General features: G+C 41.3%; 1 protein-coding gene across 1 annotated transcript; it reads left to right on the top strand.

Annotated features, from left to right (window-relative positions):
* The first annotated feature begins 233 nt into the window (after positions 1–233).
* Positions 234–15,081, top strand: SERPINB5 (serpin family B member 5). The gene is made up of 7 exons (XM_021530575.2): positions 234–369; positions 6,511–6,685; positions 9,273–9,410; positions 10,411–10,528; positions 11,694–11,836; positions 13,219–13,386; positions 14,611–15,081. Exons 2-7 carry the CDS (start codon positions 6,512–6,514, stop codon positions 15,001–15,003), a joined length of 1,134 nt encoding a protein of 377 aa, XP_021386250.2. The 5' UTR covers positions 234–369; position 6,511; the 3' UTR covers positions 15,004–15,081.
* Positions 15,082–15,829: the final 748 nt, after the last annotated feature.

Here is a 15,829-nt window from a genome sequence, read left to right as displayed (position 1 = left end):
TCCCTTCGTTCGTTCTTGTCTGGTGCCTTTTGTACTGTGCTTGCTGAAGGCAACACACAGGGCTGCTCTTTCCTGCCAGAGCTTGTTGTTGTCTTCAGTGGCTGGGCAGGCAAAGACAACTCTGGTGTGAATCATTTTGCTCCTCCAATTTAGGAGTTGCCATGAAGAATGATTAAGGGAGGGGAAAAAAAAGCGAGAGTGAGAGTGAGTGTGTGTGTGCACAAACTGAGGTTGGGAAAGTGGGAGTGGTGTCAATGAGTAGGCAAGTGACAGAGTCTTCTCAGCTCAGCAAGGTTTCAGTACGGGCAGCTGGTTCTTCGTGCTGTGCTCACTTCATTGATTCGTTTACCAGGATTATAGCCCTGCAAAGTAAGTACGGCTTTTTTCTTTCTCTGATACTTTAATTTATGCTGAGCTAATAGTTAACAAATCTTGGCTGTGGAACATAATTGCATGGAAGGAGTGGGATAAGGAAATTTGTGCCAAAAATGTATATGTGGAATCAATGAAGCTTTTTTGCCTTCCCAAATGACACTGTTTTGGTTTCATTTCAAAACTGCTGCAATTGCTATGCTAGATTTCTTTCTTTTTGGAAAGATTCATTAGAAGCAGTGAATAAGATCTGACAGGTGAGACAGCAAGGGCATCAGGAATTATTAAAATATGGTGGTTTATTACAAATGGCTATTCCCATATCAGAAAAAGCAGGTTGTGTATGATGCCATGCAAATCCTCCATGTACCAAAGTAGGATTTAGGTTGGTTTGTAAGCCCCTGTTAGAAAAGAATATTCCTCTTGTTTTCTGAAGAGGTGTGTACACTCTGCTCTGTTTGTTCCAAGTTACTAACCAAGTGACTAATCTGAACTTGTTTAAAGTGAAGGACAGGAGCTAGGCCTAGTAATTACAAATTTATTTTCAGTGCGACCATTTAGTTTGAACAGTTCATTGGCTATTGAAGTACAACACAGTATATTGCAGTGGCTTGTTTCTCTTTCTTTCCTGGAGTGCCTTTCCCCTCTCTGTTGCTGCCAGTACTTTTTCCTCAACCATATGAGATGCTCTGGTCCCACATAAGTCTGATGTCTTGCATTCCTCGATGCCTGTTCAGACAAAATTTCGTCCTTGGCTTTTTAAGTAATTTGTCAGGTGGAGAGTTGTCATTTGTGTAGAAGAAGAAAAGGCTCACAGAAATCTTTTATTTCCTTTGTATCGTATATGCTGAGTAAGAGCTGAAGTAGGGTCATGTTAAACTCTTGATCTAGTTTCAATATTAATGCCTCACTTGTGAAATTTGCATGTGGTTGTTTTATATAATTCATCCTCTTGGAATTTTGTTTGGACTGGAGAGACTACAGCACTGGCACTCACAGGTCCTGAGATGTAAACCAAATATGCCCCCCAGGACTGGATGGCCAGCATTGTCTGTGCTTTATCTGCCACAGGTGTCTTCTCCTGGAAAGACTGCTTAACCGAGACAAGAATAAAAAAATACTTGGCTCTGCTTTATTGGATTATTCCTGCCATACAACTAACTTGACTTGTCACGCATTTGCACACAGATCTTACTATTCTTATGATTATATTTTTAAATGTAAGTTATATTTAGATTTTCCCTTAGTAAGCAGATAGTAAAAAAAAGCCTCCCTGTTGTTTTTTTTGGGGGGGTGGGGGGTTTGTTGTAGTTGTTGAATCCAAGAGTGACTAAGCAAAAATGTTATTTTATACCAATAAACAAGTTTAAATCAGGGTTTTTTTTTTCCTGAACTGGTTCTGTAACCTTTCAGCTCCCTTCTGTATCTGAAAATGTTTCTTTCACACTGTGACAGTCACAATTTTAAATAAAGTTGGGTGGATTGCAAGCTCCAAGTGCTTAGAAGATGCCTCAGTGCTGCAGGCTGTTCTGGAAATGCTGATAGTCTGCTTTCCTGGGAAGGGAGGGACCCAATAAGAATCCATGCAGCAGGCCTTTGTAAAATTTCATTTTCAGTTTTTTGACTCCTCCCTGTTTGAGGGTTCCCTGTGATTACTGACTCAGGAGCTATGTCTGTTTTCTGAGACTCTTAATGGGCAGCTAATGGGCTTTCCTCTCACTGGGAGCCGGACTTGCAAGGCTTGGGGTGCTCAAGGCTTTAAAGAGACTTAGGATTTTAAATATTTAATTTAATATTTAATACTGTCAATTATTTTCAGTAATATGAATGTTGTAAGCTCTTAAATATAAAATAATAAATATTATATAAAATACACTAAAATGTAATATAATATAATAGTCATTAATATATTGAGAATAAAAACCAGGATGACCAGTTGAAAAAGATGGTGGAATAGAGATTATTGTTTGCTATCCAGCCAGTAATTTAAGGTCAAGGGTGCTATTGAGCTTTTTTTCCCCAACAAAATGTCATGAATGGTCCTTATTTCAATAGTAGCTTTAAAAGGAAGAAATTAGAATGGAGAGCTTTGCCACTACCGGAAACAATTTCACTCTCCTCCAAAGAAGCTTTGAGAGTATCAACAGTTACTGGATGAACAAAGGTACATAAAAGGTTCACCATGAAATATCCCCTGTTTTTCTCACTGAAAATAAACATTGAAACTTTATAAAAAATCATCCAACACGAATAGTATGAGAGTTACTCATGAGACCAGAGGAGTTTTTAAGCCATGGTACAGTTTTTAACTGGCACAAGGAAGAAGAATTTAATTCAATTATGTAAAATTTCCTATTTTATTTTCTTACTCTGAATGTCTTGCAACCTGAGGAAGTGAAACACAGGTAGTGCATCTACATCTCAAAGTCAGCATTACGCCAGAAAGGAACAAGGGGTATTTTTAAATGGGTATGATTTAATTTTGATTTTTACCCTGTAAGGAAGATCCAGAGGCCTGAATAGAATAATATCATGCCAGCTAATACTAAATAATATACTCCATTAAAATTAAACTGCAAATTAAATGTTTTTCAGGTGTACTGCATGACTCATGAGACTTTTTGTATTATTTGTCTTTTTGAGGGTGGTAGATGTGTACTGAATGACGCATTCTTGGTTCCCTAGGTAATTTTCCACCAATTCCTCAGTAAGAAATACCTGTGAAGTTAGTACTTGCCCCAAATCTTCAATTTTGGGGGGTGGAGTGGGGTGGGGCAGAGAGAGAGAGAGAGAGAGATTGAGAAGCAGACACAGTATAAGAGTGTATTGTCTGTTCATGTGAGAATCCCTGAGTTAATGGCAAAGATAAGGTAGGTAGCCTGTGCAGGGGAATTTATTTAAGACATGCATAGGCACAAAAGAGCACATTTGTGATGAGCAATTGCAAGGAGGCATTTAAAGGAATGATTTTATGTTTGCTTCGTTGCCCCGTTGTTCGAAGTTACTTCCTCATCAGCATTCTCAGTCCTTCAAACTTGTTCTGTCTTTTGCCACTGTCCTGCCTAAAGCTCTCCTCCCTTAAGGTGTGTGCTGAGCCCATGATTGCTGGCAAGCTCGACTTTTCTGGTAATTAGTTGCTTTCATGCCCAAGAAATTGTGTCTACGTAAGTGAGGTGGGTGGTTGCAGTGCTAGGCTGGCACTTGGTTCTTTCTTTACACCCATAAGATCTCTGAGACGTTTCCTGAACCTCAATGTGACATCAGCTTGATGCCTGCTGATGGTGTAAAATGGAATCTCTCATGGAAAATTCCTCTTTGCCAAGCAGCTGCCAGAGACTGCCAGAGTACGGGAAGAGAGACGAGTCCAACCAGATCCATTCTGAATTCTGGTCTGACAAAGCATCTGGATGTTGCAAAGCAAACTCCGCTGTATTTTCATGTTGGGATAAGTTTCTCCAGTGAAATATGTTCAATGTTTGCCATCTCTCAGACAAATTCTTTTTCTTGTGTTTTTTTTTTTTTTTTTTTTTTTCTTGTGTTCCCCCAGTGGGAGGAGATTTGTTAGCAAACAGTTTGTTGCTAATACCAACAGTCAGAACATTTTGCAAGAATGCAGGGCCGGTTAGCTGTGCTTTTCAAACTCTGACTTAAAAAGCCTTGGTTTAATGCCACTATTTTTTTTTTAAAACTTGATTAAATGCAGTGCATTTCACTAACCTTTTATACTGCATGTTTTAGCCCAAAACAAACTAGTTGTCAAGTAAAACAATTGCCTTACCTAATAGATCCAAGAACAGGTATAAGTTAATTAAAATAAAAATAAAGACATTTATTTTGTAAAAGGACTTCTGTAGTCAAACAGGTCATACAAGTAAATCAAAGTTCTTTCTCTACTGTGTTGCAGGCAAATTACATGCCCAATCTGTTACTCCCACAAAAAAAAAATAGTTATAAAAATTTATAACTATCACAAATTATTTGGAAGCCATTACTTGTCAAGTACCACAGCTGCTCTACAATGTCTCGTACAATAGTGTCAGATGTTCAGCTACATTTGGGCAGTGTAACACATGCAAAAATTTCCATTTCCTTTCCGTCTCTGTCAATAGCTTTGATGGAGCAGTTTTAGCACCAGTTTTAACAGTTTCCTTTTTTTTAGGCATACATGGTATTGGGGGCATGGTACTGTCAAATTCACTATGCCAAAGGGGTCATCTTCTGTGTGGTTGCTGGTCTAAAGCCAGACTTGTGCTAGTGACTGAAATTCTGGGCATCACCCTTCTTGGCTTGAATCTACACAGATGTGCTTATACAAAAGTGCAGCTTTGGGTATGTGAAAGCAACCTGGAAGATGGGAATAGTCTCTGCTTTCCCAGAGCATGGACAGCAGCAACTATGCCTTGCCTTTCCTGACTGCACAGGTCATGTAACAGCCCTGTGGCAACTGCAGTTACTGAGAGTGGCTAAGAAAAACTTTGAGTTAAAACAGTGTAAGCATAGGTGGACGCACAGCCTATTTTTTAGAAGGCCTCCCTTAAGTTTTTAAAATAATCTCAATGTACAGGACCAGATAGTTTTCTGGAGACTTCTAGCAAGGCCAGGGATAATCAACCCTGAGAGGACAGACATGTACCAAAGCTAAAGGCTTAATGGACAATTAGCCATGAAGCAAGAGAGAGAAGTTATGAGACCATTAAAGACCTGCCTGAGAGCCAGGAGATCCCAGAGCACAGGCAAATTACCTTCTGAGTTGGCACATTTTAAGAGTATCAATTAAAAACAGATTAAATTCATATGTAATCCAGTTTGACTCAGTGTGTGTGGGTCACCCTAACCCACACAGATTTTCTCAAGTGCTTCTGATAATACTGGCTCTACCTAACATGTGGCATTGCCCGCTGTCACTTGAAGGGGATGGCTATTACTGAACGTCTCCTCTCCTCTCCTCTCCTCTCCTCTCCTCTCCTCTCCTCTCCTCTCCTCTCCTCTCCTCTCCTCTCCTCTCCTCTCCTCTCCTCTCCTCTCCTCTCCTCTCCTCTCCTCTCCTCTCCTCTCCTCTCCTCTCCTCTCCTCTCCTCTCCTCTCCTCTCCTCTCCTCTCCTCTCCTCTCCTCTCCTCTCCTCTCCTCTCCTCTCCTCTCCTCTCCTCTCCTCTCCTCTCCTCTCCTCTCCTCTCCTCTCCTCTCCTCTCCTCTCCTCTCCTCTCCTCTCCTCTCCTCTCCTCTCCTCTCCTCTCCTCTCCTCTCCTCTCCTCTCCTCTCCTCTCCTCTCCTCTCCTCTCCTCTCCTCTCCCTCTCCTCTCCTCTCCCTCTCCTCTCCTCTCCCTCTCCTCTCCTCTCCTCTCCTCTCCTCTCCTCTCCTCTCCTCTCCTCTCCTCTCCTCTCCTCTCCTCTCCTCTCCTCTCCTCTCCTCTCCTCTCCTCTCCTCTCCTCTCCTCTCCTCTCCTCTCCTCTCCTCTCCTCTCCTCTCCTCTCCTCTCCTCTCCTCTCCTCTCCTCTCCTCTCCTCTCCTCTCCTCTCCTCTCCTCTCCTCTCCTCTCCTCTCCTCTCCTCTCCTCTCCTCTCCTCTCCTCTCCTCTCCTCTCCTCTCCTCTCCTCTCCTCTCCTCTCCTCTCCTCTCCTCTCCTCTCCTCTCCTCTCCTCTCCTCTCCTCTCCTCTCCTCTCCTCTCCTCTCCTCTCCTCTCCTCTCCTCTCCTCTCCTCTCCTCTCCTCTCCTCTCCTCTCCTCTCCTCTCCTCTCCTCTCCTCTCCTCTCCTCTCCTCTCCTCTCCTCTCCTCTCCTCTCCTCTCCTCTCCTCTCCTCTCCTCTCCTCTCCTCTCCTCTCCTCTCCTCTCCTCTCCTCTCCTCTCCTCTCCTCTCCTCTCCTCTCCTCTCCTCTCCTCTCCTCTCCTCTCCTCTCCTCTCCTCTCCTCTCCTCTCCTCTCCTCTCCTCTCCTCTCCTCTCTCTCCCTCTCCCTCTCCCTCTCCTCTCCCTCTCCTCTCCTCTCCCTCTCCTCTCCTCTCCTCTCCTTCACCCTGAAAATTCAAGATACCCAGTCCAGATACTGGTGCCAGCCTCTTTCAGTGCTCTGACCCAACCCCATCACAACAGGAGCTGGAATTACAGCCTGAGTCATCTCTTTTCCCTTTTACATTTCAGGATGACAATGGACGCTCTGCAACTAGCAAACACTGCCTTTGCAGTTGATATGTTCAAAAAGCTATGTGAGAAGGACAAAACAGCCAACATTATTTTTTCCCCACTGTGTACCTCAACGTCTCTGGCTCTGGCATATAAAGCTACGAAAGGTGATACTGCAGAGCAGATGAAACAGGTAAGCTGCCAGCAACCTGTTCTGTAACTGCAACTATATAGCTGTTGTAGGTGTCTTTCTTATTAAATCTTGTTAATGTTCTCCTGGTTGTCTGGCTACCTTGTAAGAGAGACTTCAAATCATCCATCCAAATTTCTTGAATAATTCCACACTCCATGGCCCTGCACAACAAAAGGGTGAAACTCTGTCTTAAAGACAAATCTTTTCAGGCATGTATAAGGTGAAAGTGGACATAGCAGGGTCCTTACAGATGCATTAAAGCCTTGTCTCCTTTTAGTGTAGTCACTGTCCGGATCACTGCATTTTCTAGATAACTGTTTTTTCATTATTCAATAATGCTTGAACTTTATAGAATTGAAAATGATTTTGCCATTTTGTCAGCAGCAAGTATGTGTAGCAGCCCTGTCATTGACTCTTCCTCTTTATCCCACAATACTGTAAAGAGGAGATGGATAAAGTAGAAAGGCACAATTTCATCCATGTTTCTCCTTTCAAGCAGCTCACGATATTCAAGGGGTTTCCAGCATCATGATCCATCATGGTAGTCATGATTCAATCAGTTTATGGAGCTCACCCTGTGATGCAGGGAGTCAGCCCTCTATCCTTGTATGCTGCCTCTGTGTAAGCAAAGATTGAGCTGGAACCTTTTAATCCCAGCGAAGGTCCCCACAGTTTCTGCAGTTACCTAAAGGTGCATGAAATGCAAATTAAATATGCATTTGTATGCTGATTATCACCTGGCTCTGAAAGATTCTCTATATATTTGAATGTATTGTCCCTCCTTTGGAAATTTCTCCATGTAGTTTCTCATTCACTGAAAGTACCTCTGAGCACAGACTTCTGTGTCTTGTGCTGTTCACAGAGCTGCACAGCAATATGTCCATGAAAGTCATAGAACTATAGAATGGTTTCTGTGGGAAGGGACCTTAAATCTCCTTGCCATAGGCAGGGACATTTTCCACTAGACCAGGTTGCTCCAGACCCTACCCAACCTGGCTTTGAAGACTTTCAGGGATGGATCTTGTAAGCACTGCACATTTTTTCCAAACAGTATTTAAAAATATAATTAAAATTTAAATTTAAATGGTACCCTGAAGTGAAGCTCCCTTACCATTTCAAAATTCAAGCATTGGCTTTCTGGTGGGAAAGTTAAAAATATTACCCTGCCCTTATTTTGCTTTCACTTGTGTCTGCAATTTGCTTTGAACCGTTCCATAATAACAAGTTAACCTGCACCTCCACAAGTGGAGCTCTGTTACACAAGCACACTTGTGTTTCATATTTCTCTAGTGGTATTTAAAAAGTGCTGACAACAGATGCTAAGGAGAGCTTGGTATGCTTTTAAGTGTAATATCTCCTATTTTCCATGTCTGTTCTATCTTCTGCCTTCCCCTGAGTTTGTGCTTGGGTTTTAAATACTAGATACAAAAGGAGCCAGGTTGGCAGCTGTACTCTGGAACATCGGTCAACAAACTTGTGCCAAAAATTCTCCCGGGTAGAGAAGCTGCAGTAGCTTTCTTCTCCAAGCTAGATCCCAGTCACAGAAACTTTCCACACTTTACATGCAAAGAATAAAACTGTTGGAAGAAAATGAAATAAGTTGAGAAAGCTGTTTCTAAGGAGATGGACCTGGAATTGGCTATGACAGGTGTGCTACTGCTGTAATGGGAGTTTATTTCCTTCTACTCCCACTGAGCAAGGAGAGGGGAGGATATGGAAGGGTGACTAAGGCAGAGCAGCAATTTTGTCTCTGAAGATGTGATGTGTTCTGGGAGAAAGAGCAGTAGTGATGTACAAAAGGAAAAGAAGGTCACAAGTGTGTGCTGTGCTTCATAAGGCAATTTGAGTCAGGTGAGGAGGGTGGACAGGCTTCCTTTAATGAAACAGCCACCATCAAAGAGCCTGTAATAACTAGGCATTAAAAGTTGAATTCATATTTATAGGGTTATTTTCAAACAAAGGTGTCATTATCCCAGTATTTCCTAGAACTGGACTTGTCATTCCCAGGAGCTGGGAGGTAGCCATGTGTGGGTCAGCAGCCCTACCCATGGTTATACTCTGTCTACAAAACCAAACACAGTTATCTATACCTGATCAGTTTTTGCTGAAATATCATGTGATGTCATGTATTAGTCACAGCAGTCAGAAAACTTGATGATCTGTCAAGCATTTTTAAAGGTATAGCCCAGTTCTAGAAAGGAGATTATCTGGGACCCTCACATATCTGTCTTAAAAGCTTCAGGATTTTGGGTGGGAATGTAAGTTTGACAAAAACATTATGACTCCATACTATGGAGTTTAGTTGACTAAGTCACATCAGCAGCATGAACAGCTCTATTGGTTACTTTGGATTGCTCATAGGAAAGAAATGCATTTGGTGAAAGTTCTGTTAGGATCAGGTTTTTAGATCTATGTGAGCATGTCAAATACATAAATGATTTTTGAATAACAACATTGAGAGGCTCTGTCATTAGCTTAAATACAAAAAGCAACAGCTCTGGTCACAAATTTTTTGCTTAGCTGTTAGGAACGTTTAGACAATAATAATAAAAAATATGCTTAGTGTTTTATCATGTTCATTTAACAGGTGCTCCATTTACAAGATGTCAAAGATGTTTCTTTTGGGTTTCAAACAATAACTTCAGATGTTTCCAAACTCAGCTCTTTCTTTGCACTGAAAATGGTTAAACGGCTCTTTGTAGACAAGTCTCTCAATCCTACCACAGTAAGTACAGCAGGAAAACCCTGGTGTTAGGAACTACTTAGCCATCTCATGGATGGATTATGGTGTCAGACTGCAATGTTATTTAAAATTAATTATTGTACTTTTAGTTATTGGTTGACTGGACTCAAATGATAAACAGCATAATATTGTCTGCTGCCATAAAGGTTTGTAGGAGGATAAATGAGTCTGTTGCTTGACCCCGAGCTGTGCGGCTCTTACAACACTTTTAATTCTGTCATTAATATGCTTTAGGTCAGTAGCAAGTTTGGTTTTGAACGCAACATAACTTCTATGCCACATCAAAGTGTTTGCTTTGCAAGTATGAGTGAAAATGAGTATAAAATAAAATTGGTGGTGCAAGTGTATGTCCAGTTCACACACCCAAGTAATTACTGCATAAGCTTCAGTTTTCTTAATCTGCCTGTGAAGGCAGAAGCCTGACTATTGAAGCAACACAAGTGAAGAAGTTGGTGTTTGGCATTTTAACTTATGAACTCTGCAAAAAACTGAGAAGGATGCTGTGTGTGTTGGGTTTTTTTCCCCCAAAAGTTGTCTCTGAGTAGAGTCCCAAGCAAGGACAATATCAGGCTAAAAGAGGTGTTTGAGAAAACTCGACATGCTGCAGTGATGCTGTGATCATATCACCTGCTGTTCAGCCTCTGCTACAGCAAGGCCAGGACCCAGAGCAGTGTCTTCCCTGGTGAGGACACACATGATGGGAGCAGACTGTGGTCTCTATCTCAGTCTTGCTCTGCCCTGGACTGAGGGTTGTTCTTTCCTGTAAACACTGGCAACATGGTCACTCCTGCAATATCCAAAGTTGCTTAACTGCTGATGTAGCACCACTGGTCTGAAGATGACCTTGGGAGTGACGTGCTGGATGCAGGTGTATGTCTTTATTGTCTCCAGCAGTTATTTAATACCTTTCCTCAAAACTAATGAACTCCTCAACTACCCAATGGCACTTAACCAAGAATGACTGGTTACTTGTGTCTTTCAGGACTTTGTCAACTCCACAAAGAGACCTTTTCCATCTGAACTGGAATTGGTGGAATTCAAAGAAAAAACTGAGGAAACCCGAGAAAAGATCAACAAATCCCTTTCAGAGCTGACTGATGGTGGGTACAGCTTTGGAATGCTCTTTGCCTCTTTGGAGAAACATCTTTATCCTTGTGAAACCTCTAGGAGTAAATACATAGTGAAAGAAGACTAGGCCTGCTATTTGGATTCATGAGGATTAGCAGCACAGACTTCACTGCTTCAGCACTTCTGAAGGTGGAAATGTGAGATTGACCTTACATTAGCCTTGGGGAAAGCTGCTCACATCTGACTGCAGCAGGATGGTCTGGGAGAATGACAGGTCCTGGCTGTGGAGCATCACAACATGTAAAATCAAAACATTGAACCCTCTAATTCCTTTAAAAGCTTCATTGTAATGGGAAGTACTCGTTGGACTCCGAGTTTCAGGCTGTTAATTAATATCTCAGCTGCTTTTGGGTTCCACAAGGTGGCACAAGCAGATGTGGGTCTCTCATTTGCCGCCTGGTGGAAGCCCCAGCAGAGGTGGCCTAGGGTTGGTTGCCACCCTTGCCCTCGTGTGGTGCACATATGGAAGCTCCATGCACGACTCTGGTCCTTCCCAGGCTGGCACAGGTGCCCATGGGGAAGCACCTGGCCCTGCCTCTGCAGCTCCAAGACAGGATTTGCCATCCCAGTGCTCTGAATTCAGGGTCATTTATGGCAGTGCTTGAACAGCTCTAAAACAGACAGAGTGGATCATGAGATTTACATCCTCTTTTGAAGTCTGTAGCAGCATTTGGATATTAAATGTAATCAGAGCAGCATTTTATTGTTATCCAAGTTGTTTTATTCTTGTGTATCAGTCTAGAAAAGAGTAGCTGCTAATTTGAAACTTCCCTTCAAGTCTTGCTCTCCAAATGACAGTGTTTTTTTCACGTAAATCTGTTGAATTTCACTGAAAACTCAGCACCTTCTTTAAGGTACTGAACAAAAGCAGGAGATGTAGTTTTGATTACATGCGATATAAAACAACAAAACATGTCATTTAGATCTGCCCCGATCCCAAATCCTGCATCAAAACTTAAGCTGCAATTTTAAGTAAGTGCTCGTTTTTGTAATTTTCCATTATAAAGAAAATATTTTTTCTGTGAGATGCAGGACACAAACATGTTTAGTTCAGTGAAATGTTGCCATATTCACTCAAAGCAATTGATATACTGCTAATGATTGTTGTATTAACAACCACTGTAAATCTGTTCACAGGAAAAATGGAGAATGTTTTGAATGAGGACAGTGTAAGTGACCAGACTCAGATTCTTCTAGTTAATGCAGCTTATTTTGTCACAAACTGGATGAAGAAGTTCCCAGAGGAAGAGATCAAAGAATGTCCTTTTAAAGTCAACAAGGTATGTTCTGGGGAAAAAAAAAAAAAAAAAAAAAAAAAAAAAAAAAAGGTACTCTTTTCTCTCATGAAAATGCAAACTTTGACCTAAGGAAATCCCAGTAAGATAAAATGAGAAATATGTATTACCATGGCATTCTTAGACTCTGTCTAATCTTACACAGTGTTGCAAAGGTCCCAGACTGTCCTGGGAGTATGTTTAAACAACATGAGCTGAGTACAAGTGGTCAAAAGCAGCTGTTGTCTGCAAGGAGATGCAAATTCTCATGGATAGCTTTTCCCAAGAGATTGGAAAGTTGCAGATACCAGAGGCTGCATCCAAAAACCAGCAGAGGTGAAGCATGTTGCACTTCTTGAGCTGGTAAAATGTATACAGTTGTGTCACCTCTTTAACAATGTCCCTTAGGTGCCTGGCCCTGTGTTTTCCTCTTCAGAGATGTCATCCCATCAGTCTCCCTCTTTCCAGTCAGGCTCAGGACTGCAGCTCCCTGCATGTCAGTCCTGCTGAGTGAGCCATGAAGTCCATGTGGGAGCAGCACCTGTGGCTGGTGCATTCAGGAATCTGTGACCAGTGGTGAATATTGTAATCAGAAAACTTACAGCCAAGATACAAAGCTGCACAACATTTGTGAGATAAAGAGATTATATTCCAAATATACACAGACATACATATAGAGATGCATAAGCACAGTTGGAGTTTCAGGTTCACTGAAAATATTCATAAATTACCTCATCAGCCAATAGTTCCAGCTCAAAATGTTTTTAAAGTCACACAATCAACACTAAAATTTTTATGTAAAATATCTCAAGAATATTTTTCCCCTTAAGTAACATTTTTCTACTGAATTTGAATTTTGAACATTTTCATGTGGACAGAACAGTTTTAAAGTCTTCCCTATGAAATGTTTTATTTTGTTCTGTTTAATTTCATTCAAAAGCAAAGACTTAGAGATTTAGGTAAGCCTGAAATTTCTTCTGATTCTGTTTCAACTCCTGAACCAAAATATTGATTGTTGGAATGAACAGCTTGACATTCCCTGTTGAGCTGAGCTCAGTGCTTGACACTTGATAGCATTACAACACCCTGTAGTTTGTAGTACTCAGGGAAAAGGCATGAAGGCGCACCAATATTAGATAAATTGCTCTTTTAAGGCACATCCCCCATATGTTGCTATTGTATTAAGTAGAATTCTGTTCACTTTTGTTTGGGAAGCTGCCTAATGTAAGAAGCCAACTCTTGCTGCTACTTTCATTATCTGTGAAAGCCAACAAATTCTCTGGTGGTAACTCAATGTATTGCTTCCATGCAAGCTTACAAACTTTCCTCTGTCATCATCTTATCTGTGAATTAAAAGGAATGATAGACTGTTTCCTCTATGTTTGCAGACTGAAACTAAACCAGTGCAGATGATGAATCTGGAAGCTACTTTTTGCCTGGGCTACGTAAAAGATTTAAATGTTGCCATCCTTGAGCTCCCGTGCCTTAACAAACATATAAGCATGCTCATTCTCCTGCCCAAAGAGATTGAAGACGAGACCACTGGCTTGGAGAAGGTGAGAGGAAAAGATAGAATTACTATGATACTTTCCTTGGAAATAGCCCATATAATGCCATATGTTTATGGAAGATTTTTGTTATTTTGAAGCAATGCATAAGGAAACAAAAAGTAACTTTCCTGTGAATTTACCATCTCACTCTGCTTCTCTGTTCCTCCTCTCGTATTTGTGGCATCTTCATTTTCACTGTGTCCAGTGTGAGGTTGTACATGAGGCTTTGCTCTAGAATAGGGAGTGCACAGAAGGCAGTTTCTAGTGCAGAAGGTGCCCTTATTTCTGGTATCCTTATTTTTTTTCCAATTGACATGTGTCCATGATTTATTTTACTAAGGTCTTACACTTCTCCAAGTTTTAATTTTGAGCAGAGGTGCTGGCAAATGAGCGATTTTTTATTACCAATTGCACATAAATGTGAAAATTAATAAGGCATTTTTTCAAGATCAACAGTTTCTTATGTCATTTCTCTGTGAAAATTTTACAACATATTTTCACCCCTATTCAAAGTTTATTAAGGACTAAGTAATTAATAATATTAATTAATAGTAAAGTTATTTAAAGATTAAAAGACTTTGTATCCTTTGTCATTTGCTGCAACCGGCCACAAATTTTAAAGGCAGGAAGAATCTGTCTTTGCAGCTGTAAGATGATTTTATATGTTGGAGTGAATTACAGAACACACCTATCATACAATGCAAGTGGGGCCTTTCCTGATATCAATTTGTTGTGGCCCCACATTCTGCCTCCTCCCTTTCCAGGTTAAAAAAAAAAATTTGCTTGAACAGCTGCATGTTTGACTGAGATCAGGCTCTGGATTTGGATTTTGTGTCCCAAATACCAGCAATTTCATTACTCGGTAGGGTCAGGAATAAAGACTTTTGGATATCTGCCAGCTGGCCAGGTGTAACCTGGGTAGGGACTGTCTTCCTCAGATTCCTTCATATGGCTGTTGAGGTGATTGCTTATCAAAAGCTTGCCAGAGCATGCACATGCAGAAGAGTTGCTCCAGAGGCCTGTTCTATAGATTAAATCATACTTGAATCAATATAACTGGGAGTATGTTAAGCCTGAATGCTATGGTTGTGAATTCAGAAACAAAAATTGCCTTTGGATTTTATTTTTTAAAGGCTTGATAGGAGTGAGAAGTTCAGGAATGGTCTTTTTTTCCTCCTTTCACTTTCCTCAGCCTGCTCAGTAATTTTCTTTGTTTGTTTATGTTTTCAGCTGGAAAAGGCACTGACCCCTGAGACATTATTACAGTGGACAAATCCCAGCATGATGGCCAACACCAAAGTGAACGTATTTCTTCCAAAGTTTAGTGTGGAAGGTGACTATGACCTGAAGCCACTTCTGGAAAGTCTGGGAATGACAAATATCTTCAATGAAAGTGCATCAGATTTCTCTGAGATGTGTGAGACAAAAGGTGTTGTTGTGTCAAAGATCATCCATAAAGTCTCCTTGGAAGTAAATGAACAAGGTGGTGACTCCCGAGAGGTACCTGGATATCGGATTCTGCAACACAAAGATGAATTTAAAGCTGACCACCCATTTATCTTTTTGTTTAGACACAACAAAACTCGCAACGTGATTCTTTCAGGCCGATTTTGTTCTCCTTAAGCTGGGCAAGAAAGCACAATTACATTTGTGGTGGTGCACATTCCTGTAAAGCTTTTCTTCCTGACTATCTCTTTTGAAAGGAAATCTAAGAGGTTCATATATTGGCTGAGTAATACAATGTACTCTACATATGCAGCAGAAGTAGTTTCTCTACTTTTGTTTCCTCCCCTTTAGCGGAATAATTTCCACTGTGAAGAACACACCATATTTTATTGAGAAGTACCCCAGCTTCAGCAACAAGAACATTTTGTTCCTCTGTGACACTTTCTCCCCCAAATGAAATGAGAGTCTGATTTAAGATAGCTCAGGAGCTGGAAAGGGCTCTAGGTCAAAGAGCTGCATTCCTGCTCCCTAGTGAAACCTCTTGTCTCGTGACTCACAGCCTCTGGATTCCTAAAGCCTAAAAGGGGAAATGTGAGCATGTGGTATGATAGCTCTCCCCTGTACCTGGCCACACTCTGGTGGCCCAGGGTGCTCTACCAGACCCTACCAGCATCCACTGAAGAAGTGAACATGTTCTGCAGCATTGCTACAACAGTTCAGGCTGGCATCAGGATTTGCATCTGTGAAACAGCAGCCACACTGAGGCCAACAGATGCCAGAGGCAAAAATCATGGGGACAGTATGTGTCCCCAGAAGAATCTTCAGCATGAAGTTCCCAGACTGGGGAGAATGAACTTTGCTGTGTGGCCTTTTTTGACTCATTCCCTTCAGACATGGAAGATGGGACAAGAGGAATCTTGTTGTATATATCCTAAGGAAAAGAACATTATGCAAATCAAAGATAGAACACAGCTGGATTAATACTGGAAGTGCCACACTTTTC

Source organism: Lonchura striata, chromosome 1 (assembly GCF_046129695.1).
Source record: "Lonchura striata isolate bLonStr1 chromosome 1, bLonStr1.mat, whole genome shotgun sequence".
NCBI lineage: Eukaryota > Metazoa > Chordata > Aves > Passeriformes > Estrildidae > Lonchura > Lonchura striata.
This window is presented reverse-complemented; position numbering and strand designations above follow the sequence as displayed.